Raw genomic sequence first — 27,921 nt, forward strand, 5'->3', positions numbered from 1 at the left:
TTTTATTCTCTGAGCAGACATGCCCCGTCAGGCTGTAACAGACTAAGGGAAGAGAGATTACCTACACTCCATTTCTCCATTCTCCAGGAAGGAAAAGGCAGAGAGCCAGGAAAAAGGGTGAATGGAAACTAGTTATTTTGCATTTTTAAAAACATATTTCTAAATGTGGTAAAAATGTATCCCTTAACTGTGCTCAGCATATACAGATGCTCCCTGACTTAGGGTGAGGTTATGTCCTGATAAACTCATCATAAGTTGAAAATATCTTAAGTAAAAAATACATTTAATATACCTATCAAACATCATAACTTAGCCTGGCCTGCCTTAACTGGGCTCAGAACATTCACATTAGTTTACAGTTGAGCAAAACCACCTGGCAACACGGCACACCGTGGAATATCGGTTGTTTGCTCTCGTGATCATGGGGCTGGCTGGAGGCTGTGGATCCTGCCACTGCCCGGCATTGCTAGCCTGGGAAAAGATCAAAATTCAAAACTCAAAGTATGGTTTCTACTGAATGTGTCTCACTTTCATACCATCCTCAAGTTGAAAAAATCATAAGCCTAACCCTCGTAATTCAGGGACCATCTGTACTCAATGTGACAGATCCTCCCCACTTGCACTAACCTAAGATTACTCCTAGACCTTGCTAACTTGGCATACAGTAGCCTCTTAAATCAGTCCCTAAAGTTCTATCTTTCTAAGGATTCATCAAAATCCCAATCCCCTGCTATTTCTGCTTCCTAAACCAGTACCAATTTTGAAAATGTCTAATCAAAAAAGCTGTCAGTGTTATTCAGATTCTACTGTTCAAAAGGGAATTTCTCCAATGCATCAAATCCGAACCGTGGAGTAACCAAGAATGACAAACTAAAGGAATGCTAACCATTTTACATCCTCCCTGAACCAAGAAAGGGTGTGTGTAAATGGAGTCCTGTAAAAGACATACCTTAAAGAAAACGACCGATGTTTCAGGTGAAAAATGAGACATGGCACAGATGAAAGGAGTTTTCATAAGCGAAAGGAAAATATGAGAACAGACGATATTAAAGCAATGAGAGAGCTGAGAGGACAGAGAATCTTGAAAAGTGTGCATCTCTGAATTTCATGCTTTCAGTAACACAGGACAATCAGTTGCTCGTTAAGATCTAGCCCCACTTGGGGTGGGTCTATACCAAGGAGTGCCCAAGAGAACTCTAAGGAAAAGAAGGCTTGGGAGAAGAATCGAACAGAAGCCCAAGTTAAATACAGGCCTTGGTTAGTGAGAGTAAAATCAGATCAGTTTTATCTGTAAACTAGACTCCCAAATGTGGAGAAAGTGAGAACAAGACTTTTACCAGAAAGAATGCTAGAAAGCATGAGAGAGCAAGTTCAGCTGACGTGAAGACAGATGGAGTTGTGTTACAATCTCTGGACACTAAGCATGGAAAAATGCTTTTGTGATGTTGACACTGTACAGTGATTAATTATAGCCACCTCTTTTATCCTAGAGGAAATGCAAAAAGAAATTCCATAGAAGGTTCCTTGTTTTCTAACACTTTCATGGAAAGTTAAATATTCCAGCATGGGTGTTTGTTTCTTGGGGCTTCATCTCCTTCCAGATCTTCCAGAGCTTACAGAAGTTGCCTTCTTTTGTAATTTGGGCCTAACTCACTGGCAAGTAAGATTTTAGCTCAGTGGGATTTCTCAGAGGAGTGATCATTTATACCTGAAGACCCTATGTAAAAAAATTTAGAAAATACCATTAAAAGCATCAAAGACAAAGGTCCTACAGTGAATTTGGATGACCTGAAGAAAATGAGCCAGGGGACAGAGTAGAACCGTACAAATAGAGAAATCTAAATGGATGAAAATTATAAACTGAATCGGCTCTGACAAGGAATACAAGGGTACAAGAGTGCCTCGTTACATGGTACAAGAGTATTAGACGTTGTTCTCATCCCCATTGGTCTCTCTTCCTAAATTCTGAACACCAAATTTGTCATCTTAATTCATCTCTCAAGATACAGCCATAACCCCTACCACTACCACCACCAGGTTAGTGTTTTATTCTAGACACTCACACTCACTCTTCTCTTTCGCCCATTCAAGTGATGGCTGAGTTTGTGAGACTAAGCAGCCCAGAGGACACATCACATGTCCCCTGCCCCTTTATACGTGCCCTCATGTAACCATCCAACCAAATAGGCATCTAATATATACAATTCACAACTTAGCCTAACTCACATCACTTCAGTAGCTTGACAACTAAACAAAAATCACAAGCTCAGATAAGATGTTTGTGTTTTCTTATCTCTACAATTTCCGTCATGGAAACTTAGCCTTAAGAAACAGAAATAACCTAATAGGCTTTGTTCTGGTTGTTGACATTAAGTACATATGAGATGGCAGTCTAGAATCGGTTTTTATCTCCTGTTGAAGAATGGTCATGTTTCTATTTCCTGTCTTTGGACATTTCCCAAGTACGTCTCAGTTCTTTCCAATGCCTCAAAGTTGAGTTTATTTCCTAAATTTACATCCTTAAGAACTATGACTTTGAAAGCAATGCATAATTCACCATAAAATTTTCCCTATATTTACTTTTGTTTTGAGCAAGCAGACCCCTGGATTATAACATGAATATATAATAGTTGTCTCTTCAATTCTGAATACTCTATTTGTCACAGACACTGGAAGAATTCATGTTTAAAAATAAAATAATACTCAGAACTTCAAGGATGGAAACTGCCTTCAAAGGCCCTTCTTAGTCTACCAGTTTTATTAGACCAACAGAGACTCACAGTCGCTGAAAAAGAGGTTTTCAAGTTAATAAAATTTATTGCACCAGGAGATATTAGACCTGCCTGGATTAGGTGGGTGGAGGTCACAGAGGTCTGGGCGGAGGTCAGGGAGATCTGGCCGGAGGTCACAAGATTGTCTTCCCTGGAGATGGGAAGGACTACAATTGAACAGCAGTTGCCTGAAGCTAAATGGCACCTTTTAAAAGCTCTGTATTTCTGCTTATGAGTAGGACAATGGCATTATAGATCATAGTCTCCGTCCTCCTCATTTGCCGGCAAATTATTAATAATAAACTCCTCTTTTCCTTCTGCTCAAAAAAATTAAAAAAAAAGTATTAGAAAGAAAGCTAAGGTACTAAGATAAAACCATATGTGCAACAGGGAAAGTCACTCTGGATCCAGATACTACTCCCCAGAGTGTTTTTGTAGGCTTTACATAATGGGAAGGGTCTATTATAGCCATATCCTTTATCCTTAAGCTGAAAACTTCTTACAGAGCTTCATTGTTCAGGTTTTTGTATGCCCGGCACTTGCAAGGGAGGCCCTTCCTTGAAAATTGCTAGAAACATGGCTGGAACATTTTAATCATTCATATTTGTACAAATTTAACAACTCTAAATCTGATTGAATTATAAAGACATTTTTATTAATATTTCTACTCATGCACTCTCTTCTCATGCTCCTTCACTAAGAAAACTCACTTGTGTTTACTTCCAGAATAGAATTTAAGGTATTATTTTTTTTTAAATGACAGGACCTTTCCCCCAATGAACCTAAGAGGGGACTAGGAAATAAACTATTGTGGTTAAAGAAATGAGGATTTTTTTTTAAGACAGCCATACATAAAGCTCCCAAGTTTGAATTACAAAGGCAAATATACAAGAGGGCACAGTCAACTGTCCTGCTGGAAACCACTGCCCCCTTTCAATACCCTCAAAACACAAGAACCCTCAAAGAACACACTGGCAACTCTACATTACAGATGTCACTCCTGTTTTCCCTTCCTGTGTTTAGGGGTCATGGTAGCTGAGAAGTGTTACTTGAGTGACGTATGCAAATACCTTCCTGCATGCATTAACAGGTAACTTAAAGTTTATATACCATTGCCAACAGGAAGAACCACATTATGAACAGGTGAACCTAGCCCAGCAGTCCCTTAATAAATGCGTACAGAATGAACAATGGAATTTTAAAGGGACCTTAGAGATAGTCTAGTCCAACCACTCAACTTGGCCAAAGTCACATTATTGGAAGAAATAAGAGTCAAGGTCTGTAATCTCAGTACCAGGATATTTTCAGTATTACAGCCTGATTTACCCATCAACTGAAGAGATGAATTTTCTCCTCTGCCCTTTGTTTTCACTTCTAAATACCACTCCAGCCCCTTTCATGAATTTATTAAGTTTTTTTGCTTGGGGATTTTTCCAGAGAGATTAATTACCTCTGCGAAATCTGTAGTGTACACTTTGCTGTTCATCTTCCTTTTTAGAGGTTCTCCTGAGTTTGACTTCACAGTACAAACTATTCAGCTATGTCCCTTCCTCTCAGTGTCCTCTCATCTCCCCACGGCCCTCTTACTGTGGGTGTTCCCAAGACTCCAACTTCTGCTCTGCTCTTCAGTCTGCAACCTGTGACCCATAACTTTAGCCCTAATCTCTCCGAGCTCCAGACTCATGTCTCTAGGTGTTTCCTGGATATTTTTATGTTCTTATCTCCTCAAACTTTGATGTCCCCCCAAAATCATCTCTCTCTCTGCACATTTTACTCAACTTCCTAAGAGTATCATCACATCTCCATTCATGCAAGTTAAGAACTTTAGTCATCTGACTCCTATACTTTCACCCAGTCCTACTGATTTTTTAAAAGAATTCTTTTTGTTCCTTTTTGAACTCATCTTTCTTTGGGTTCCCACAAAAACCACCATAAACTAAATTTTCATGAGCCTCTCAGCCAGTCTCCCTATCTCCAACTCCTTCTTTATTAAACATCTACTTCATCATGTTAATCTGTTCTTCAAAAAAACTTTCAGTTTTCTTACTTAGGACCTTCTTCTCTAACCAGGTGGGTCTACTCACTATTTTTCCATGTATTTTCTCATTCCTATGCCTGCCCACACAATAAATCCCACAGCTAGAATATACATCCTCCTATCACCTGTCCAAATCCCAACTGCCTTCAGTGGTGGTTCAAGCACAGTCTCCTCCATGAAACCTTCTCTTACTGTTCTTGAATTCACTGCCTATGTACCACTTGTTTTGGTACTCATCTTCCAATTAGTTTATATATTAACTCTCTAAATATATATGTCTTGCCCTCTTGGTGTGGCCATAGGAACCAAATTTTATGTGTCTTTGTTACTTCTGAAACTATCCCAATAACTATATTACATTATGAAAAAATGAGGCATAGTAGTTAAAAGAACATTAGGGGTAGAAAATACTGAGTTCAGATTCTGGCTTTGTTCCTTTCTAGCTTGGTGACCTTAGGCAAGTTACTAACCTCTACAAACTTTCATACCTGTAAAATAAAGATAATACCACCTACTTCACAGTGCTGTTGTACAATTTAGCTGAATGTGTGCATGCACACACAATGTTTAACACGATATCTGGTGCACAGTAAGTGCTTTTATAACAGATGACTATTATGATTTTGCACACAATAGGCATTCCTCTTTGGTTAATATTTTAAACACAAAGGTCATGCCAAATATTTCTTCATACCATGCCATCAAGATTCCATTTCACACGAAGTTTTACACCTTGATCACCACCATATTTAGTCAAAAATTACTTTTCTAAGCCATATATTCCAGGAGAACAGAAAAGACAACTTTCAATCCTCAAGGTGTGCCCAATTGACAAAACCTGGTGTATAAAACTCTGTGTAGTTTCATCCACACACAAAACCCATTCAAGCATGATTTTCAGCAACTGCCATTTTGATAATGGGGTTAAAGCAAAACTAAAGAATTCTTTTGGAAGGCTAGCAAAGTTTCCAAACAGCCAAGTCAATAAATAAAGATTTTGTGACATAGGATTGCTAGAGCCTGTCAAAAACTGGAGCTCAATGATTAGTGACCATAGCCTGCTTTTGCTATGAAGCAAGGCATAAGATTTCCTTCCACCAACAAGGCTATTATTACCAAATCCATCACTGGCTTTTAAAAACACAGTGTAAATGCTGCTACACAGTACCTTAAAAACCAATGTCCTGGCCTTTTTTGCCTGGGGTGATTCTTTCCCCACCCCCTGCCGATGAAACAGAGTCTTTTCTCTTTTATGCATAGGTCACAACTTTTCCCAGGTTAAATCATACTGTATTTAAAAAATCAGATACTACACCTCCACAAAGGTTACTGGAACTTTCCACCAGGAATATCTATGATCTCCCAAGGGAGGCCACATCTGTGTGAAGAAAGTCAAAGCCATTGTCTCCCTCTGCCACACCTTGGAGCCTTGGACCTCCCACAGCACTGAGCAGCCACAGGGCAAACCTCTCCCTACACCATGGCCCAAACTGCTCCCCTTCCAAGACCCCAGCCTCATTATTTCTGCACCCTTTGGCAGAGAAATTGCATGGTCTTACCGCAGATGTCAGACGAGCGAGAATTTCATCACTGCTTTCTTCGGGGTCTTCAATCTTCTGATGAGATCTTTGAAAAACAAGAAGAAATTACTCTTCAGCTTTGGTTTCTCAAACTTATCTACCATGTTAGGGGGAATAAAGGCCAAATAATGGCATTGTTATTTTATTATATTATATTATTATGTTAGTGAAAGTACGCAAATACTATTATGTCAGTAATGCCATAGGAACACAACCCTGTTGCAAGTCAATTGTTCCTTCAAAACCAATTAGGAAGAACCTCTACACGATGCACCAGTTGAACACTTAGGATCCAGTATTGTTCTCTAAGTGACAGAATAACCCCGACACACCAGATTTACATATATAATGACATGCATGAAGTAGATGCTAATATAAGATGCTTAAATGCTGAAATTCCCTCTAAATCTAAATGAAATCCAGATTTTGAAAATATGAAATTTACCTTTATAGCTGAGATTCAGCCAAAATAAATGTACTCTAAAATGGTATATTACAGGCCTAATACCATGATGGGAATTATGAGGAATACGAAAGGCAGAAGAACTCTGCTTTTTTAAGAGACTATAGCCCAATTGAGAAGCCAAGGAAATTATGCATATGTTAAATAACTAACAAGACATGTAACAGTGTGAGATCAGTTTGTTAGGGGAAAAAAAAATCATCATTTTAATTTAATTCACAAATGAAATTTTCACCACACAAATGTATGTGTTAACATATAAAATTTTCTACTTCTTCAGAAAAATCTTATAAACTACATTTTTTTCCCCAGTGTGGTCAAAAAAAAAAAAAAATTTTTGACCAACACCAACTGAATACATAAAATTGTCTCCCAGATCTATTTCCACAAGCAATCCCTTTCAATACATTCTGTGGCTGTGGAGGGATTCGAGGTAATTGCCCCGTGGAGCAATGTTATCAGAATTGCAGTCCAGCAATTGATTTCAATCTCAGGAACTGTGGTGGGGCAGCTGGAACGCTATCCTTGCAGGGCAGGAGGGCTTCTCCCCGCCCACAAGAGAGCTAAGAAGACGCTCTTTAAGAAGGGAAAAGCTAGTCGGATCAATTCTGGCTTTGGCTTCTTGTTTCTGTAAATGTTATTAAACCCTTTTCCAGGAAAAAAGTCACATCCTTCAAATCACAGCAATGAATTACAAAGCACTGCCTTTACAAGAATTGCAATATATAGGCATGAAGCAGGGCCGATGTTGTCAAATAACTTAAGTACTCAGTGTACGAAAGTGTTTGAGATGCTTGCTAACAATCTGCCCGATAAAAACAGTGGGAAGTGAGCATTACAACTTGGCATATTTTTTTTAAAGTTACCTGGATGGGTATTTCCAACAACAGCCTTTATTATTAAAATGCCCTATGCACAAAGTTTCCATGTAAATGAAGTTACATTGACAAGAGATTTGAAACCCTTTATAACCTAAGCCACCCAGCCAGGTTCATATGATTAAGCTGAGGTGACTGAACAGATCTGACAGGAAATTAAGAGCCAAACCCACCAGAGACAAGAGCACCAAACAAGGGCTTCTGCCGCTCCGTCTGTCTCTGCAGCGAAGCGTGGGCTGGTCGTGCCTTGTCATGTTTCTCAGACCCCACAGATGCCTGAAGCATTAGTTAATGGGTATGAGGTATTTTGCGCCAGCACAGATTCTGTCAGGAATCTGTTTGCAGTAAGCTGCTGAAAGGAACTCAAAATTCCACGGGAAGCTCTTGTGTACATGACTGATAATGGCTGTTCCATGAGTAACGGCCAAACTGCTGCTGTTTTAGTGACAATTTAGTCCCTGCTCGAAAGCAAAACTATCTTTCATCATCCTTCCAGCACAAAACATGCCATAGCAAAAATGTTGCTTAAAGAAATATGTGTAAGAGACAGAGTGATGATCTCCTGGGAGCTGTCCCCAAGCCCATATTCCATGTTTATCACCTCAATCACCAGGATTTTTGACCAGAATTCCCATGTCTTTCTCTAGCTACTGAATCTCCCCCGTGCTGGCCTTGTTTTTCCATCTGCCTTCAACGTGGCTTTACGTGGCAATTCCAGGAACTTTATTTTCACCCACCGGGGATCTTACAGGCTAACTTGGCCTAACTCACGCTGCAACTCCTCCTGCCTCCTGCCTCCTACCCCCATCAGCTCTGCTGGTGCCTCTCAGGACTCACGGGTCCCACTCACCCTGTGGCCATTTCTTCCCTCCTCACTGCCGGCCTCTGCTCAGTGCCCAGGTTCTCTCTGACAGAGAGGCTTGGCAGGAAGGTAAGAGAAGTGACTTCACTTGAACACATTATTTTAACCCACGTCTTTGCCTCTGGTTTCTCTTCTTCTAACCCAATCTCCCACAGACACCAGGATCACCTTTCTAAAACCTAGATCTGGTCTTGCTATTCCCCAGACTCTAAATCTTCAGGGATTATCCCCACTGCCCGCTGAGAGTTCTAGAATTCAGAAATACTCTTCCTATCCTGCTAATATACTCCATGTGCCCCTGCACCGGAGGATGCCTGCACCTCACCTGGCATCAAGGAAGGTCACAGGAGCAGGACTAGGGGGAACAGGCAGAGCCTGAAAAGGGAGAAGGGAGAGACAAGGTGATATTCAGCCACTCTTCTTCCTCCCTTACTCCTGTGGTCACTTTTTACCTTAAACCCTCTCCCCAGCTCTAGGCCAGAATACCCAGAAATACCAGACTCTCTTGCCCCAGCAAATGTATTTTTTACAGAATATAAATAAATTCTGATTTTATCTATATAAATACACATCAATGCAACTGAGGAAAAACCAAGTTCTCACTTATTGGATCAAAACAGATAATGAAACAGAAGCAGCAGAGGAGAATCAAGGGTAATACTGACATTTTTCCGCTACTACTAAAGGCAGCTATGCTGCTGCCCAGTGAATGAGAGGGGAGAGTGGCTACGGGTCTGGTTTGTTAGTGGTTGGAGGAGGGAAACAAAGAAACTCTGGCTGGAATCAGCAGGTGATGACAGTGACAAGTGACATAAGACAGAAAGAGAAGAGAAAGGGAATGAGCCCAGGAGGGAAGATCCATCCCTGAGGGTTTATGCCAACAGGTGCTCCACCTTAGGAATTCCCAGGCTTACTTCTCTGTGTCTGCTTACCCGCAGCCCAAGGCAGACCTGGTAATTCTCCAGGGGAAAGTGCTGAGTCCTGGTACCACAGGCAGACGTCTTTGTAAGTTTGCGAGGTCTGTAATATCTAAGGGTGCCATCTGAGGATGCAGGGATGGCAAAAGCCTATGGGGCTTCTGCCCTTGTCTCCCTAACCATCAAACTGAACGTATTATCATTCTACTCACCCCCTACCCAGAAAGAAAATCACAAAACAGAAAACTCTGCCCTTCCTATAGTCTTCCTTATCTTATCTGATGGCAACTCCACCCTTCCAGTTGGAAATCAACCTTCACCTCTCTCTCTCACAGCCCACCTTGTATCTACCCTGAAATCTTACTGGCTCTTCCTTCAAGGAATATCTCCCCTCTGACCACCTCTCACCACATCTCTCACCACCACAACACCTTTCATAGGAACCCAGGAGCCAGCATGGCTTTGCCGAAATGGAAGTTAGGTCATATCCCTCTGCTCAAAATCCTTTTTTTTTTTTTTTTTTGAGACAGAGTCTTGCTCTGTTGCCCTGGGCTAGAGTGCCGTGGCGTCATTGTACCTCACGGCAACCTCAAACTCCTGGGCTCAAGCAATCATCTTGCATCAGCCTCCTGACTAGCTGGAACTACAGGCTCATGCTTCCATGCCTGGCTAATTTTTCTAATTTTAGTAGAGATAGGGTCTCGCTCTTGCTCAGGCTGGTTTCAAACTCCTGAGCTCAAGCGATCCTCCCACCTGGGCCTCCCAGAGTGCTAGAATTACAGGTGTGAGCTACTGTGCCTGGCATGCTCAAAGTCTTTGAATGACTTTCCATCTCATAAAGCCAGAGTCTTTTTTATTTAAAAATAGTTAATTAATGAATAAAGATTTTATATATTCAAGGCATACAACACAATGATTTCTGTATACATTGTATAATGATTATCACAATCAAATTAATTAACACATCCATCACCATGCACACTGTGCATTAGATCTCTAGGACTTGTTCATCTTATAAATGAAAGTCTGTACCCTTTGATTGACATCTCCCCATTTCCCCTACCCAAAACATCTATATCTTGGGCAGGTCTGTTTTGCTTAATAAAGCAAATTCCTGTGAAAAAAGAAAAAGTGGGATGGTAGATGAATACGAATTAGATTTTTTCTTGAGATCTTTAATATTATAAATACAAACACCTACTTAGCTTCTCAAGAGAAGATAAATTTTCACAGCATCAGACTACTAGCCATGCTTATAGAAGAAATTTACCAAATAGCAGTAAATTGTGACAGGTTTTATTAAGGGTTCAGGGTATATAGTTATGGATTAATCTAAAATGGACCAAAATTAGGTATTACTGATATGATATTCTTTCATATTTGATTTTGAGGATTTGAAGATTAATGCTTACTATTTAATTAAACAGCTGCATTTCAAATGCTAATACAAGCAGGCCTAGAAGTTCAATTTTTGCTAAATTCCTCTACTACTCTTAACTAGAGAGATACCCCAATAAAAAGTATGCAATCTGTTCCCATACCAGGAATAAGCTTTGCCTATAAACAATGGAAATTTTGGAGAACTATTTCCTTGGGAGAGAGGGCAATGAGTAATAACAAAGACTAAGACTGGCTGATTTCATAAGATTTTTAACAAAAACAGTTTAAAGTGATAAATGGAAATTTCCTTCACCTATGATCCTAATATGAAACTTATGACAAATTCCATCATAAAAAATTGTTTTGAGAAATACTCAAAGAAATTTTTGTTTACCCAAACAGTATTTCCTCCTCTCCAAGTGTCATGAGAATCTAATTAGGAAAAGTCAGAAGTGCAAAGGGTGGTTTGGAACATAGGAATGGCAGACTTGAACTTGAGCTCCCCAGTCAGAGGGTGTTAATCCAGCACCATTTTAAGGATGCCAATGGATGTCTCATGTTGCTTATATATGTCAGGTGGAACAGAAAAATTAGGAGGATAAGAAGAATAAAGGAGGCAGAGGTGAGAGGGTGGTGGGTGGTGGTGGTGCTATTTTATATAGAGTGCTAAGAGGAGACAGGGAGTCATCAACGTAGAGCTAATATTAAATACATGACTGAGTGAGGGCATATCCAGAGTGACAGTAGAAAAACAAGAGAAGTTTGAAGACTGACCTCTGGAACACTCCCATGTTTACAGGTCAGCATTTTAAAATACAGGTGTTATTATCCAGGTATGGTCGATCTAAACAATCTGAGGCCAATGGATCAGGAGATGATTGCCATTGAAAAGACAATCTGGGGCTCACAGTTTCCAAGAGGAGATGGCACTCCACACCATGAGGGGCCACATGGGAAGCACCAGGCTCCATCAGGAGGCAGAGGACATGGGGAAAACATGGGCAAGAGCCTTTTTTGTGGTTTCCACAGAATTGAGTGGGGGAAGCAGGTTAAGCAGGCTGAGGATGGGATAATGTCCCTGGTTGTCTGGTACCTGGCTCTGGAGTGATCAGGGTAGGTGGAAAGTGGCCCAGAGGGTGAAAGCCTTAAAAAAGAGGTGGTTGGGATATGAATAAGTTCTCTACCAGCTCTAGAAATTGACTAGCCCTGGGTGGGGTAGTCTCTCCAGGGTCAGCCAGGCCCCAGATGTCAAAGCATTGAAACTCATGGTTAATATAGTCAGGAACAGGAAGAATAAGCAAAGCAGGCTGACAAAAAGCAGCTAGTGAGATAGTAGAACCCAGAGATGTTATCCCAGGGGCCAAATGAAAAAATGGCTTCCAGAAGGGCATGATCCACTGTGCCAAATGCTGCTGACGTGCCAAGTAAGATGAGGACTCAAAAATCAACCACTGCATTCGGCATCATAGAAGACTTTTGTAATCTTGGCAAGGATGTGTTCAGTGGAATGGTAGTGTTGAAAGTCTACATGGAGTGGGTTCAGAAGAGAACAGGAGAGGAAGGAAAGTGACCACAGATGTATTTTTGAAGAGTTTTGCTGTAAATGGGAGCAGAGACACAGTGCAGTAACTGGAGGGGGATATAGGGAAATACCAACACGTGCTGACAGGAACAATCCAGTAGTGAGGAAAAAACTGATGAAGCAAGAAAGAGCTGAGAAAGCAGGAATGAGGTCTATGAGTAGGGGTGCAGAGATGGGACTGATGCACAACTTCAGGAGTTGACCTGAGGTAAGAACATGGACCATCCATCCATTTTTATCAGCAGCAAGGACAGAGTCTACCGTTACAGATGCAGGTAAGTTGACAGATTGGTGAGTAAAATAGAAGAAAGGTGGTTTTTAAAAAAAAATTCCTTTCAATGAAATAAAAAGCATGGAAAAAAGGTAAGGGAAAGTAGCTGTGATAAAGTCTTCTAGGAGAATGAATTTACTAAGAAATGAAGAGGACTGTTCAGCAGCATCAAAGATTCAATTAGGATTAGGCCATGAGTATCAAATGAGACTGATTGTCATTAGTCTCCTTAACAAACCACTCCTTCCACCTGCCTTTAAAATATGACAGAGCAAGAAGGTCAATGACCACAGCCAGCAATGGCTGAAGAAAGAGGAAGTACAGCTCTTGTGATTGCCTGTGTATGTAACTATGTCATCTGCAAAGAGAGATGGCTTTATTTTTTCCTTCCAATATATATGCCTTGTATTTCTTTTTCTCGTCCCAATGAATTGGCTAGAGCTGAAGAGAAATAATAAGGGGAAATAATAGCTTTGTTCCCTAGCCTTAGTAGGAAAGCATTCAGTCTCTCACTATTAAGTATGATATAAGCTATAGGTTTTCTGTAAAGTTTTATCAGATTAAGGAAATTCTCTTAAATTCCCAGTTTTATGAGAATTATTATCATGAATGGATATTGAATTTTCTCAAATGCTTTTTCTGCATCCAAGAAGTCATTATATAGTTTTTCTTTTTTTAGCCTGTGAATATGATGAATTACACTGATTGATTTTTGACTGTTGAACCATTCTTTTATTCCTGGCATACATTCCCCTTTTTCATGATGTATTATCATTTTTATACATTGCTGGATTAATATTTGCTAAGGAAGATTTTTGTGTTTATAATCATGAGTCATATTGGTCTGTTGTTTTCTTTCTCTGAACTTTGTCATGATAATGCTGGCCTCGTAAAATAAGTATGAAGCCTTTTAATTTCTTCCTCTTCAATCTTCTGGAACAGACTGTATAGAAATGATATAGTTTCTTCTTTAAATGTTTGGTTAAATTTGCCAGTAAATCCACATAGGCCTGCAGATTCCTTGTTTGGAGGGTCTTAACTACAAATTCAATTACTTTAGTAGATATAGCACTATTCAGATTCTTCTTGAAGGACCATAGGTAGTTCATATCTTTCAAATAATTTGTTGATTCTATCTAGATTTTCAAATTTATGATCATAATATTCACTTACTAGTTTTTAAATATAAGTCTGGAGTGATATTTTCTTTTTTATTCCTGATATTGATAACTTGTCTTTTTCTTTTTGGACAGTTTGGTTAAGATTTATCACTATTTTTTTTCCCAAAGAGCCAACTTTTAGTTTCATTAGTTTTTCTATTTTCTTTCCACTTACACTAATTTTTGTTATCTTTCATAATTCCTTCTTTCTGCTTGTTTTGGGTTTCATTTGTTCTTCACTGACTAGTCTGAAATGGCAGCTCACACCATTGATCTAGGATATTTATTCTTTCCTAACATAAGCATTAAAAGCTCTAAATTTTCCTCTAAGTCCTGCTTTAGCTGCATCCTATAATTTTGGACATGTTTTAATATACATTCTATACAAAATATTTTCTAATTTCCTTTGGGACTTCCTTTTTCACCCATGAGTCATTTCAAAGTATGCTAATTTCCAAATAGTTGGTGATTTTACAAATATCTATTTATTATTGATTTCTAGTTTAATTTCATTTTGGTCAGAGAATATATCCAAATGATTTTCCTTCAAATATGTTTATCACCTAGAATATGATTTATCCTAGCGAATGTATCATGTACACTTGAAAAAAAAATGGGTACCATACTTTATAAATGCCAATTGGGTCAAGTTGGTTGATAGTATTGTTCAAATCTTCTAGATCCTTACTGATTTTTTCAAATTTACTTGTTCCAGTGATTGCTGAGAGAACAATGTTGAAGTCTCCAGCTATAATTATGGAGTTGTCTATTTCTCCTTGCAGTTATGTTTTCCCTTCATGTATTCTGAAATTTTGTTATGTGCATACACATTTAGGATTATTATGTCTTTCTGGGAAATTGACCCTTTTATCAATATGTAATTTCTCCCTTTATTCCTCGTAAAATTTCTTGTCCTGAACTCTATTTTCCTTAATAGTAACATAGCCACTCCAGCCTTCATGTGATTAGTGAAAACACTAATCACATGATTATCTTCTTTCACCCTTTAACTTTTAACCTATCTATGTATTTAAAGTGGGATTCTTGTATTTAGCAGATAGATAAGTCTTTAAAAAAAAAAATCCAAGCTGACAATCTCTTTTAATTAGTGTTTTAGACAATTTACATTTAATGTAATTATTGACTGGTTAGATTTATATCAACCATCATTTTATTTGCTTTCTCTTTTGCTCCTGTTTTATGTTCCTCTGCTACCCTTTTGCTGCCTTATTTTGAATTATTTGAATTTTTTAATTATGCAATTTTATTTATGGCTACATCTTTTAAGCTGTTGCTCTAGAATTACCATACGCATATCTAACCTTTCCCAGTCTACTTAGAGTTACTGTTTTACCACTTTAAGTAGTAGAAATCTTAAAGCCGTATATGCCTCTTTACCCTTCCTCAATTATCTTTTGTTATAGTTGTAATATTATATTTACATATATTGAAAAGCCCCAGAAATATTGTATTTGCTTTCAATAGTCTTACATTTTACAGAAATTAAAAGAAAAAATGCCTTTTATTTTTACCCAGATATTTACCATTTATGTTGCTTTTCCTTTATTCCCCGAATTTCCAACTTTTCCTTTGTATCATTTCTATTCAACCTGAAAAAAACTACTTGTAGCATTTCTTCTAGAAAAGTTCAGCTAGCAACGAATTCTGTTAGTTTTCCTTCATCTGAGAGTATCTGTTTCACCTCTATTCCTGAAGGATATTTTCACTGCAGAGAATTTTAGATTGACAGTTCTTTTATTTCCATACTTTAAAGATTTTGTTCTATTGTCTTCTGGCCTCTGTGGTTTCTAATGTAAAACCTCTGGTCACCTGAATTATTACTCCTCCTGTAAGTAATATGTCATTTTACTCGAGCTACTTTCAAGAATTTTTCATTATTTATTAGCTGTTTATGAAATATCTAGAGGTGTTTTTGAGTGTATCTGGTTGGGGTTTAATGAACCTCTTGAATCTATAAATTTTTCTCCCACTAAATTTGGGAAGGTTTTGGTTATTATTTCTTTAAATATGTTTTTCTACACAAATTTCTTTATCCTATCTTGGGATGGATGCCAACATGTGTTAGACTTTACGATACTGTCCAAATTCCTAAAATTGTTCATCTTTTTGTCAATATGTTTTTCTCTTTGTCCTTCAAATTTAATAATTTATACTGATCTATCTTTAGGTCACATCCATTTTGCTATTGAGCCAATTCAATAAATTTTTAATTTCGGGTACATTTTTCAGTTCTAAAACATCATTTGGTTCTTTTAATTTTTCTGCTTCTTGACTAAGAATTTATATCTTTCTATTAATTTTAAATATGTTTACCTTTACCTAATGGAGCAAAGTGAAAATAGCCATTATCAAATCTTTAATAATGTCAATATCAGGGTCATCTCAGGGCTGACATTTGTTGCTTACCCTTTCCTTTGACCATTGGCCACATTTTCCTGATTATTTTGTGTCCAGTGGTATTGTATTGTACCCTGGCCATTTTGAACATAAGGTGCAGCCTCAATGATTCCAATTTCAGTTCAGTTTTCAAAGCATTTTCTATGCTCCTTGCATTTGTTCCACAGATGTTCAGCTCAGGAGTCAATCTACATTTGTGCAGTTCATATTCAAAACTGATGAATCCCTTTCTCTAGCTCCATACTTTCCTATATTCCTTTATATTCTCCTGCTTGCAGGGGATGCCCCTTTGCCCAGTTCTTCTAGCCAAACACAAAAACAAACCAGGGTTCCTCATTGTCTTTTATAGTTGCCTATACGCCACCACCAGCACTCTGACACTTGGACAAAGCTACAAGAAAAAGGTGGAATCAAGACAAGGATTTCTCCATACACACACTCCACACCCCAACAACGACACACTCTTCAAACTACAGGGGCCTATTTTCCTGATTCTTCTTCTCAGAAAGAGTTTCTGTTGGGGATTTTGGCACCTGTGCCACCACTTCCCTTGTGCTCTATAACTGGGGCCTGACTTTCAGGCAAAGCTGCAAAATAAAAGAAACAACAAAAAGGTAAAACTCACACCTGTGTAGCTCACTTCCCCAAGGTTTTAGTTCTTTCCATAATCTGCCTGCTTCTGTTTACTTGTCTGAGGGCTAAGGTAGTTAGTTAGTTATTGTATTTTCTCTAGAGATTTTAGCTGTCATCAATACAAGAGATAGGCTGTAGTAGACTTAACTCCATCGTGGCCTGAACCTGAAGTCCCATCAATAGATTATTATTTACAAGACTCTTCAACGGAACTCACGATTGATCATCTTGCCATATTTAACTTCTCATAAGCAAGAAGCCAAAAAGTCAAGGTTTTCAGGGAAAAACATTAAGAGTAGATAAGCTGAAAATATGTGTCAGTTCTATTCCTGAGTGTAATAAGATAATGAAAACGTATAAAACACAAAAGGCAGGAATAACCTATAATAATAAAAACGAATCTTCTATGGCTGAGAAGAGTTGAATATTCCACACAGTAATTACCCGTTTTCAATGAATTTAGAAATATACAGTACAAGGTATTTTCATTTCTCAGAAAATATTTTCATTTTTCCCACTGCTTCAGAACCTTCAAGATAAGCTCCTGTGTTCCATTGATGGCATACTACTTCCTACCTTGTTATCTGTATGAATTGATCTCCTCTCCTTTTAGTCCCTGAAGGCCTTATATTATTTACAAATCTTCATATGCATCACAGGGCCAAACATAATGCTTTACACAAAGCTGATCATCAGCAAGTGCCCGCTGAATAAGTCACTCAGCAGAGCGTTGGTGACAAGTGGTTGTCTTTTCCCAGACCCTCTGCTCCCTGTTCCTTTTCCTCACCTAAAAATTAAGAGGAACAAATTCAACTATCTTAGAAATCCCTTCTGGATATCTATGCCTACGGAGCTAAATTTGTGGAATTTTCAGAAGTGTCAGCCAAGTGGCAATAGGTACCATTTTGGCAAAATCATTTTTTTTTTTTAAATTCATTACAGACATCTCACAAAAAACATCTTTATATCATGGAAACATTAGCCGGGTCAGGGTGGTGAGGGGGGTGTTTCGGCAGAGGCCGAAAGGGGTGTCCACTATGTGAGCTGCAGCCAGACCTCAGGAGCATCAGCAATGCCAAGAGGCAACCAGGAAGGCAGGTCAGCCAGGCAGGACCACCAGGCATTGATCAAGCTGAGGCAGAAACCCAGCTCACACCAGCCCCAGGCTCCAGCAGCAGCTACTTACAGAACACCAAGCCCAGTTATACCTCGGGGGTGACTAGGAAGCTGGCTGCCCATCCACTAGCCAAGACCAGTAAGGCGAGAAAGCGTCCACTCCGACATGAAAGCCTTCCACATCCTCCTCATCCTCCTCCGCCAAGGCCAGCGGGCTCACACCACTCACCATGTACCCAGAGGCTATCTTGAGAAGCAGGGAGGGACAGAGACTGAGCTCTTTTACCAATATATGCTAAACAGTTAAGTAAAGAGACTTTAAAAATTACCACGTAGAATAATTTTGCTGGGTTAGACTAAAACTGTGGGGCTTCTTTTCCTTCTTGCTGGCCACCCAACAGGATGGAGGCTCATGTAAACAAGTATCAGATCACTTAGAGAAAAACAAAGAAGCCACATTTTCCTTTAAATGAGTTAAATTTTAGCAAACCTCTACAGGTCTCTTAACCACAGCATAAATGTTGATTGTTCTGGGAATGGTAGGACACAGGTTTGTGTATTTAAGGTTCATAGATTGTCCGTTCAGAGCCCTGCCACTCCCATCCTGGCAAGCTGGAAGCTGCTGTCACAGCAGCTGGATTGAATTGGCCGAGCTTCTTCACAGCCTGAATTCCCCAACAGTGTGAGAGGCCTCCAAGGCTTCTCTCCTGAGGGAGTGATTAGGCCACCTTTCCCTACACAGCTACTTCATCATTCCTCGCGGCCTCTCCCCCACCCTCTGCACAAAACAAAAGAGAGGAGTTAGAAAAAGTACATTCTGGGCAAGTTGATTTGGCTTTCCATCAGAATGAGATACCCATGACTGCTCTTTTTCCCCGAGATAGGACCCTCGGCAACCAATTCAGTCACTTGTTGTGAATTACCTATTCAATTTGGATATAAAAGTGATTTTGCACAGACAATGATTTTGTTTCCTCAAACTAGTCTAGAAACCTGCAGCAGCTTGATTTCTCCTCCTGCTTTAAATATGCTTTCTTGAAGGAGAAAATTCCCTTTACTTTTTTCTTTTTAGAAATGCATTTGTACAGAACAGAATTGCGTTTACATAAAGACGTTAAGTGGTTTCCTCACATTATTTTAAAGACATTTAGAGGATGGCAAATTACAGGGGCCTAATGCAGCCACCTCTAGTTTAAAAGTACGCCACTCCTTCTTAGAAAGCTTGTTAAAGTTTATTGAACTGCTCTTCGGCTTTTCTCAGGACACTTCTGACCTATATTAATAGCATATTACAATAAAGAACATTTCCCATACTCGGAGTAATTGAGTGATATCTCAATTTCGCTTTACCACTGCAAGGCCCTCTATAAACAGTGGTGGTGGGAAATCCATAACCATTTCAGAGCTTAGTCTAACACTTTTATAGCTCCTGTTTATACTTTTTCAGAAGGGGATGCTAGAATGACCTCCATAACTTCTGAGGACACATTATAGCAGAAGACAAAAGGATGATCACTAGAGCCAGACACACAGATTCAAACACTAAGACTTCACTTGACACTTGTATGACCTTGGGCAGGTTACTTGACCTCTGTGCCTCAGTTTCCTCACTTATGAAATAGGGATAACAATAGTATCTATCTTATAGAATTCTTCTGAAAGTAAAAAAAAATGAATATAAAGCATTTAGCCCAGTGCCTGACATAAAATGTATTCTCTATAATCAACTTTTCTATTAGCACAGTGTCTCATTAATATTCTGAAATTTATTTCTTGTCATAAAAACAGTCCATATTAATTGTTCAGTGTTAATTGTCATTTTTTAACTAATAAGAGTAACTTACCTTTGTTACAGTTATACAGGTGTTTCTCTCTGAACCTCCTCTCTTACCTATGAAATAAGGACAATACCGCTGCTCTGCTAATACCACAGAACTGAAAGTCAACAGTACAAGAAAGTACTCTAAAAACCGAAGTGTTCTACATATGTAAAAGTTTTTAACTGAAAATTTAATCTGTGACTCATAGTTCTGAAATAAGCCTGTCAGTATCTTCATGGATAAACAAAGGCATGTCAGAATCACCATATCATGACTCAAGTCCTATTCCCAAGCCTCTTTAATTAATTTTAATTCATTTTAATCATATAGTGATTCAGTATGCTCATGTGATAATGATTCATGTGTTTTAATTTGCCAAATGTTGCTTCTAGATTATTTTCAGAAATGTTCTGTTGCGCTCCTTCTTAGGAAAGTCACGATGTGGACAGGATGTGAGTTATTTTATTCAACTTAAGCCCAATCATATGTTTATTCCTAATTTAGATAATCTACTCATATAACGATGATAAATTAGAAGCCTCATGGGGCAGCTGGTGATGCTCCTGGGATCTGAATACCAGTTCAGGCATTTATTAGCTGGACTTCATTTTCAGCAATTTATTTTACCTTCCAAACTTGCCTGTGAAAAATGGGAATGGTACAGTTACCTCTTAAATGAGATAGTTATCTTAAAGAGAAGAGCATAGTTCCTGGACACAGTAAATGCTGTCTAAGTAAGAATAGTTTAACAATGGCCCAAGATAGTATCTACTTACAGTTCACAGATGCCAGCTCTAGCGGGAATGAGAGGTACGAGCTGCAGTAAAAGTTTCACACCATTTTGCCATTCTTCTTCTCTTTCGAATTCACAGTACAAGTAGCTACATTCATCCGAGGAAAACTGGTAGAAAACATAAGTATCTTGAAAGTACAGATGCTGGTCCACTGTTTGAAACAAAAAAAGCATAATCAGTTTTTTAAAGTATATTATTCAGAGTCATAAATCAAATAATAAGTTGAAAGCCCTAATAATTACTAGGGAGAAGCTAGGGAAAGATTATAATTATACATTCTCAGCCCATTCATGTTTATAATCCCACTGAATTGAAAAGGACTTACTGGCTAGTCTATTTCCATAACTCGAAGCTTTGGCCAGCATATTCACATGTATTTTATAATTCTTCTGCTTCAGAGGCAGGTGCACATGAAATCAGTAGCAATTCAAAGAGGGTGAGGAGGAATTGGTTTCTTTTTAGTATCCCAAAATAAACTAATAAATTTAATTGCCTTAGTGATACACAAATATAACAGGATGGCAAGTTTTAGATCCATGGTTCTCAACTGGGGGGGATGACTGTGCCTCCCCCCCAGGGGACATCTGGTGATGTCTAGAGACATTTTTGGTTGTCACAACTGGGTTGGGGCATGCTACTGGTATCTGGAGGGTAGAAAAAAGGGATGCTGTTGAAAATCCTATAATGTCCAGGACAGCCCTTCACAACAAAGAATTATCCAACCTAAAATGTCAACACTACCATGGTTGGGAAACCCTGTTTTAAAGGAATCAAGAGGTGAACTTTTCCAAAAAGCATTAATACAAAATGTTTTCCTAACCAGAAGCCTGAAACTAGCAAGTGAGCTAATGATACCTCCATTTCTCAAAAGAAGTTAATTGATTTTCTAAGTAGGAATATTAAGAGCTAGATATTATTGACTGTCTAAGAAGATTACACCCACATCCCCATCTGTACTATTCTTTCATGATGGGACCAGGAGAATGCCCTTGACCTTTAGTACCTGCAGAAAAAAAGAGCTTCTCAGGGACCATCTAGCACCTGAGAGATGGAGCTAAATAAAGAATCCAGATTGCTTGGTTTCTAATCCTTCAATTACCTGGGCTCAACTAAGAAAAGAAATACCCATCATCTATTTTAGTTCCCAGCTAACATCTATTTTCTGTTCTGTTTAAACAGCTAATTTTCATAGGTCATATCGCTAAGTGTTCATGATTACTTAGTCAATTAAATGACATACATATTCCACGCACAAAATCAGCTTCTGATGATTACTCTAAGTACAACAAGACAAATCACATATTTAGAGCAACTAAAGATGTCACTGATTTAAAAAAAAAGAGTTTGTGAGCATTTGGAGTAGCAAAAGAAATGGGTAAGGGAAAGACTCTAACAGTTTTTAGCCTATGAATCAATAAGGATCTACTTGTTTTTACAAAAAGTGTGAGAGAAATAAGTGAATCAAAAGATGTCCTGTCACTTTTACCTAGAAAATAAAAGAATACAAATATTTACCTTCAAAAATAATTTCCATCTAGACAATATTCTCTAGAAAATCAAGTACATTTTCGTCTGATAGCTTAATAATGATGCCATGCCTTCAAAACATATAATACTAACCTGATAACATAATTCCCATGTCCAGTAGGAGCTGCCAGACCCCTATGGCCATAGATCTGCACTGGACAAAAGGACAGTGTTCCAGAAGCCAGTCTACCAGTTCTGACCCAACACAGCTTCTCCTAGACAAACGCAAAGACATTCACAATAAGGTATTGTTGCCACCCATTTGCCAAAAAATTGATAGTTAATACTATTGCTTTCATGTGTTTGCTTTTTTAAACAAGGAACCCAAGAATAAATAACATATTCCTTATTCATTTTTCAGATTAAAGCTCAAATATCACTTCCTTTGCAAAACTTGAGTCCAATCATCTTATACTTTTTCTTTCTTCAAGTCAACTAAGATTTAGTAATTATACATCTTTCCAAATACATATCTGCTTCCCCCACTAGAAAATAATTTCCAGGAGAATAGGGACTTTATATAACTCAATATTAATCCCCCCAATTTAGAACAGTATATGCATGGTACACAGAAAATTCTCAAAATATATTTGAACAAATGAAGAAATAAGTTATAGCAGCCTTTTATATAAATATGATGATTTTATCCTGGTAAGCTACATACCTCAAGTTGGTAGTGATAAAATTTGATTCAACCATTTATAGATTTCTATTTAGTCCCTTTGAGAATAAGATACTTCTCAAAGGGAACAAGATAATTCTCAAGACAAAACTGGGATAATAATGGTATAGAATTTTGTTTGATACTCCTAAAATTTATTTCAAGGAACAATAAATTTGATTGCTAATCTTTTTAATATAATCTAAGCAACCTGGTTAAGCAGCCTAGATCATAAACCCATAAACCCAGAGGGATGTGTTGGATTCCACTAATCTCACACAAAAAATCATCTATCTTAAAACACTATATTCAAAAAATTCCATAACCTGAGTATTACAAGCAGCATCTTTATACCTACTTTTTCATCTCCATCAGCCTCAGATGAAAAACAAAAAAAAACTTTCTGAAATATGTTTCTTCATTTTGCAAAAATGTCATTGAATTCCATTTTCCCTTATGAAAAAGATCAAAAAGTTTTTATAAAATGATGTATCATTTAATGGCTATCTTGATTCCATAGTCAGGACTGCAGGATCAAGAGATGTCAACATTTATTTATATTCCTAAAGTAGAGAGATATTGCCTATTTTTCTATCTCTTGTGATTGGCATAGTCACGAATACCCTGGAATCACATTGTAACCAACAATATGAAAAAATGCCATGAGGTGCTATACATTCTGAGGCGAACAAAGATAAGGCAGTGAACTTTTCTGCTGAGATATTTAATCAAATATTCTAACTTTTGATAAAGCATCTTTTTTGGTGAAGTGTCACTATTTGAAACATACGCTAAGGCAATTAAGCCAATTCTAGACATGTTCAGGTGCAGGTTAGTATTAATACAATAGAAAGATTAACAGTCAAATATAGGGATTTTTTTAAAAACAAAATGAGAAAACAGATGGCAACAAAACAGGCAATTATATCAAATAGTCAAGATTAACCTCTAATTCTATAGGACACCTTTCATGTTAAAGGTTCAAAGTGTTAATTAACTAATTAATTCCTCAACACCTCTGTCAATTAGCCAGCATCTTAGGGCTTTGAAAGCACTTTTATCCCATGGATTAGATACTGTATCACCTTAGTTCATATTCTCAAAACAATGTAGCTCCTCAGCCTGCTGAGTGTCTGACATCACCTGGAACATGAAAGCACACAATGAAATATTTACTAAACAAACTAAACTGCCAAATTGCAAAAGGTGGCTTGATGGATGCATCTGCTTGTTTGTTCACAGGTGACAAGGAAGAAGCTTCTTAAAAATTGTGCTTAGGAGTCACCTGGGGGATCTTGTTAAAGTACAGATTCTGATGCAGGAAGGCTGAGTGGAACCTGAGACTGTGCATTCCTAACAGGCTCTCAGGTGGCACTGGTGACCACAAAGCCCCAGTGTCCCGGCTCTCCCTTCTCATTGAGAAGGGCTCACTGTTTTGACTTTTGTTTGTTTGTTTGTTTGTTTGTTTGTTTGTTTGTTTTGGAGGGGGTGCTCTGAGTCAATATGCTAAAACACAGTATTGCCATGACAACATTAAAAACTGGGCCCCACTCTCAGAGAAAGCTGCTGTTTCAGTTGCACTACCCTCTCCCCTAACTTTATCAAGTTATGTTTCAAATCGCTTTCAATGATCCATCTGGACCAGGGAAAACATTAGTGGTAAGGGTAAACACTGTCATTAATATCACCTACATGAATAAAATGAGGTGACTTGCTTCTTTGTTTATAATAACTCCTAGTCCCCTGATTTGCTAACCAGGTCTCCAACAATCGGTTAAAAACCAAAATGCACAGGACTTAGAGGACAGCAGTGAGGAAGAAAACAGAGATGGTTGGAATAGAGCAATCCAAACACAGGCAGCAGTTCTTACCCACAGGATATTTTCAGTCTTGTACTCAATCCAGAAACTGTTCCCAGTACATGTAGATCTAACTACAGTTGCGATACTAGGTAGGAACATTGTGAAGTGGAGGTGATTAGCTACAGAGCCCACGTGATTGCTATAACAAAACACGAATTCAACCAATCTCTGGAGTTGGGGTGACGGTATTTAGTGACTGCTTTGAGCAAAGGAAACAAAGACTCAGAAGCCAATGTGATTCTTCATATAGTAAAAAATGAATAGAAAACATTTCAAAGTTTTAAAAGTGAATTCTCATGTGGTATATGGGGAACACTTTATCTCAATTTACTACCAGACAAATGAAAGTGATCCATGCTTGGCAATTGTATGAGCACTTCATGTTTAAATCCAGAACTTTAATCAGTCCTTAGATTATGAAAGGTGTTTCTGGCCCTATCACAGCAAAATACACACTCTTGCTTCATTCTACTCCCACTACATTTTAAATCTGTGCAAACTGGGATAGATGGTTCTTTTCTCATGAACCTGATTAATGTATATCTCCCAATTCCTTTTTCAATCTATATCATGGAGATCTCATAAAGAAAAAAAAAAAACCTGAGTACGACGATAGATCTCATATATGGCCTTACGCAGAAACTAAAATGAGTCCTACAGGCGCTTACAACTAGACTCAAAGACTTACATACAATTTTAATTAAAAAAAAAAAAGAAAAGGAAAAGTCAGATGTGTTTAAAGGCGATGCCATCATCTATTAAAAGATAAAAATGAAGTTCTGTGAAGTGGCCCAATCATCACACACCTGCTCTGTCGACTTGGACTGGGCTCTAAACTAATGGTTCTCAGACTCTGAGCTATGAATGCCTAAGGGAGGAAAAGGGTGGATGTTGGAGCTTTTTCAAGAGCTTCACGAGTCCATACATGCAAAACCATTGTTTATAAACAGAATAGGTATGTAGCCGACAGCATATTTTTCAAAACCTATGTAAATGTTAATGTGATTAATTAAATATAGGATTTCAAAGTGTTAATTCACTGTGGTCTCTGCCCACACTTTGTATTTGCTCATATAATGGCTCATAAGAATACAGATTCTGCCGAGTTTTTGATGTTAAAAAAAAATAGTTGGTTGCAGGAAATGGTTACTAACTAGAAGGAGGCATGAAGGAACTTTCTGGAGTATAAAAATCCTCTGTCTCTTGATAATGGCTACATAGATAATGATTACATAGGTGTGTAACAAAAAACATTCATCAAGCTGTACACTTAAGATTTGTGCATTTTATTATATAAATTATGCCTCAATAGAAGGGGGGTCTTCTTACACCAATAGTCTGGGAATCACTATCCCAAAAATCCAGGCCATAATGAAATTTTTCCCATCTGTGGCAAATGGATAAAATAGGAATATCATAATGAGTTTATCATAAAGCTAAATTTATTTAACTTAAAGGAACATCATTCTGAGACTACTTCCTACCTTTTTTGTGTGGCATGTATTCTGAGTATTCTTCCCACTCTTTATGGTATTATAATATTGTTTCTTTAAGAAAGAATAGTGATAACAAATAGTACTGGTGTCTTTCTTTTTGTCTGGTTTTCTTTTGGTAATGTTTGGTGTGGTTTAATATCTTTACTTGGCAAAATAAAATGCTGATAATTCACTTTTGGTTTTTCCTTTAAACTGTTCCATACAATGAAAACACACACACCAAGCTTTCTAAGTGACCACGTGTGTGGTCCAGCTGTACGTTAAAACTGGCCATCAACCCACCTGTTTTCTCTAAAACCTCTACCCTTGTTCACTAGCCAAGGTAGACAACTGCCATCCGTATGCCGACCTGCCTCTCCCCCTGCTTATGTACCTGAGGAGGAGGCTCACTCTCACCGAGCAATTCTCTCTGCCCACCGACCTCCAAGGAGTCCTTGCAGAGCCTTGATAAGGTTCCTCAAGAGGGAATCCGTACTGAAGTCCCCAGTGCAGCACACAGCCAAAAAATATTATGAAATATCGTTATCTCAGAGGAAGCAAAGCAGGGACTCTCTCAGGAACCCATCCACGCTTGTGGCTGGGAATTTATTCCATACCTTAACTTCAGAATCAGGAGTCTAACTAAACAAATACACAGCTAAGTTTAACAAAAAGTCACCACCAGTAGCCTCAAGAGACAGAACAAACAAACCCCTCCTACTACTGATATAGCCCACCTCTCCTTGATCAAGGTTACAATTTTAACGCAAGTTGAGTTTTTTCTTCCTGCAAGGAGAATTTTTGACAAGGTGTTAGAAAACTGTGTTACCTGTAAAACCCCTTGAGGTTCACTCTGTCCTTTATCAGGTCAGCTGCCTGAACGATAATAATATTCCTCAACGCTCTTCCTGCACAAGAAGAATTCTCCCCATAATTCTAAATGGAAAAACATTCACTGTAAATACATAACAATAATGTGACAATTTGCGAGCTACCAATAGCATGCTATCTGTAAAAAATTATGACCAAGTCCCTAAACTTGAGACACATTTTAGCCTATGTAGCTACAGACCTTTAACTACCTTATTTTATTTTAGCTACTAGTCCATTTACACTGTTAAGCTATAATCACTATTTTCCAAATGCTAAACTGATTCAACTACAATTATAAGTAATCTCCTTCCACACAAAGTTCAGTGTAAAATATCCACTACTTTTTAAATACAGTGCTTCCTTCTATCAACACAGCAAATTGAAGAATATTTACATTATATATTAACTCTGCTGTATCGACAATGCAATCACATAAAGGACATGGAAGATGGGAAAATATTTTTCCTATCCAGTGAATACGACACTATTTGACAGCAGCTTGCTTTGCTCTTAAGCTTCACTCAGCTGCAGAGCTCATAGTTAATTCCAAGCATCCTGGTTTTATCTACTTCACGATTCCATCTATCAGATAAAAATTTCATTTAACTTCCTTTTTTAATCTTCTAATTCCCCCATATAAGTCTCTGATTCTTGGAGGATGAAGGAGGGCATTCCTTAGATCTAGAGAAGTCTAGGTCCTACTTCACATTAACAATACTACCTCCCCGTCTGTAATGAGCACCGTCCTCCACAGCTCAATCCTGTTAAGGAGGCTAAATGGAAATGAGCCATGTTCATAAGGTAAAGGCTCATGAAAATTTATATTAACTTTTATATTAC

The 27,921-nt window shown here is 38.2% G+C and overlaps 1 protein-coding gene across 2 annotated transcripts in view; it reads right to left on the bottom strand.

The window, feature by feature from the left end:
• Positions 1 to 27,921, bottom strand: part of RAPGEF5 (Rap guanine nucleotide exchange factor 5) — a 210,741-nt gene that overhangs the window by 146,701 nt on the left and 36,119 nt on the right. The window contains exons 3-6 of one of the 2 annotated variants that reach the window (XM_045564354.1): positions 27,038 to 27,144; positions 22,304 to 22,425; positions 20,666 to 20,834; positions 6,369 to 6,435 (exon numbers count right to left, since the gene is read on the bottom strand). In XM_045564354.1, the coding sequence (XP_045420310.1) occupies positions 6,369 to 6,435; positions 20,666 to 20,834; positions 22,304 to 22,425; positions 27,038 to 27,144 (465 nt within the window). Of the gene's footprint in view, positions 1 to 6,368; positions 6,436 to 20,665; positions 20,835 to 22,303; positions 22,426 to 27,037; positions 27,145 to 27,921 lie in introns of those variants that run through there. The other variant, XM_045564355.1, reaches the window with a different exon arrangement.

This window comes from Lemur catta, chromosome 11 (assembly GCF_020740605.2).
Source record: "Lemur catta isolate mLemCat1 chromosome 11, mLemCat1.pri, whole genome shotgun sequence".
In the NCBI taxonomy this organism is placed as follows: Eukaryota; Metazoa; Chordata; class Mammalia; order Primates; family Lemuridae; genus Lemur; species Lemur catta.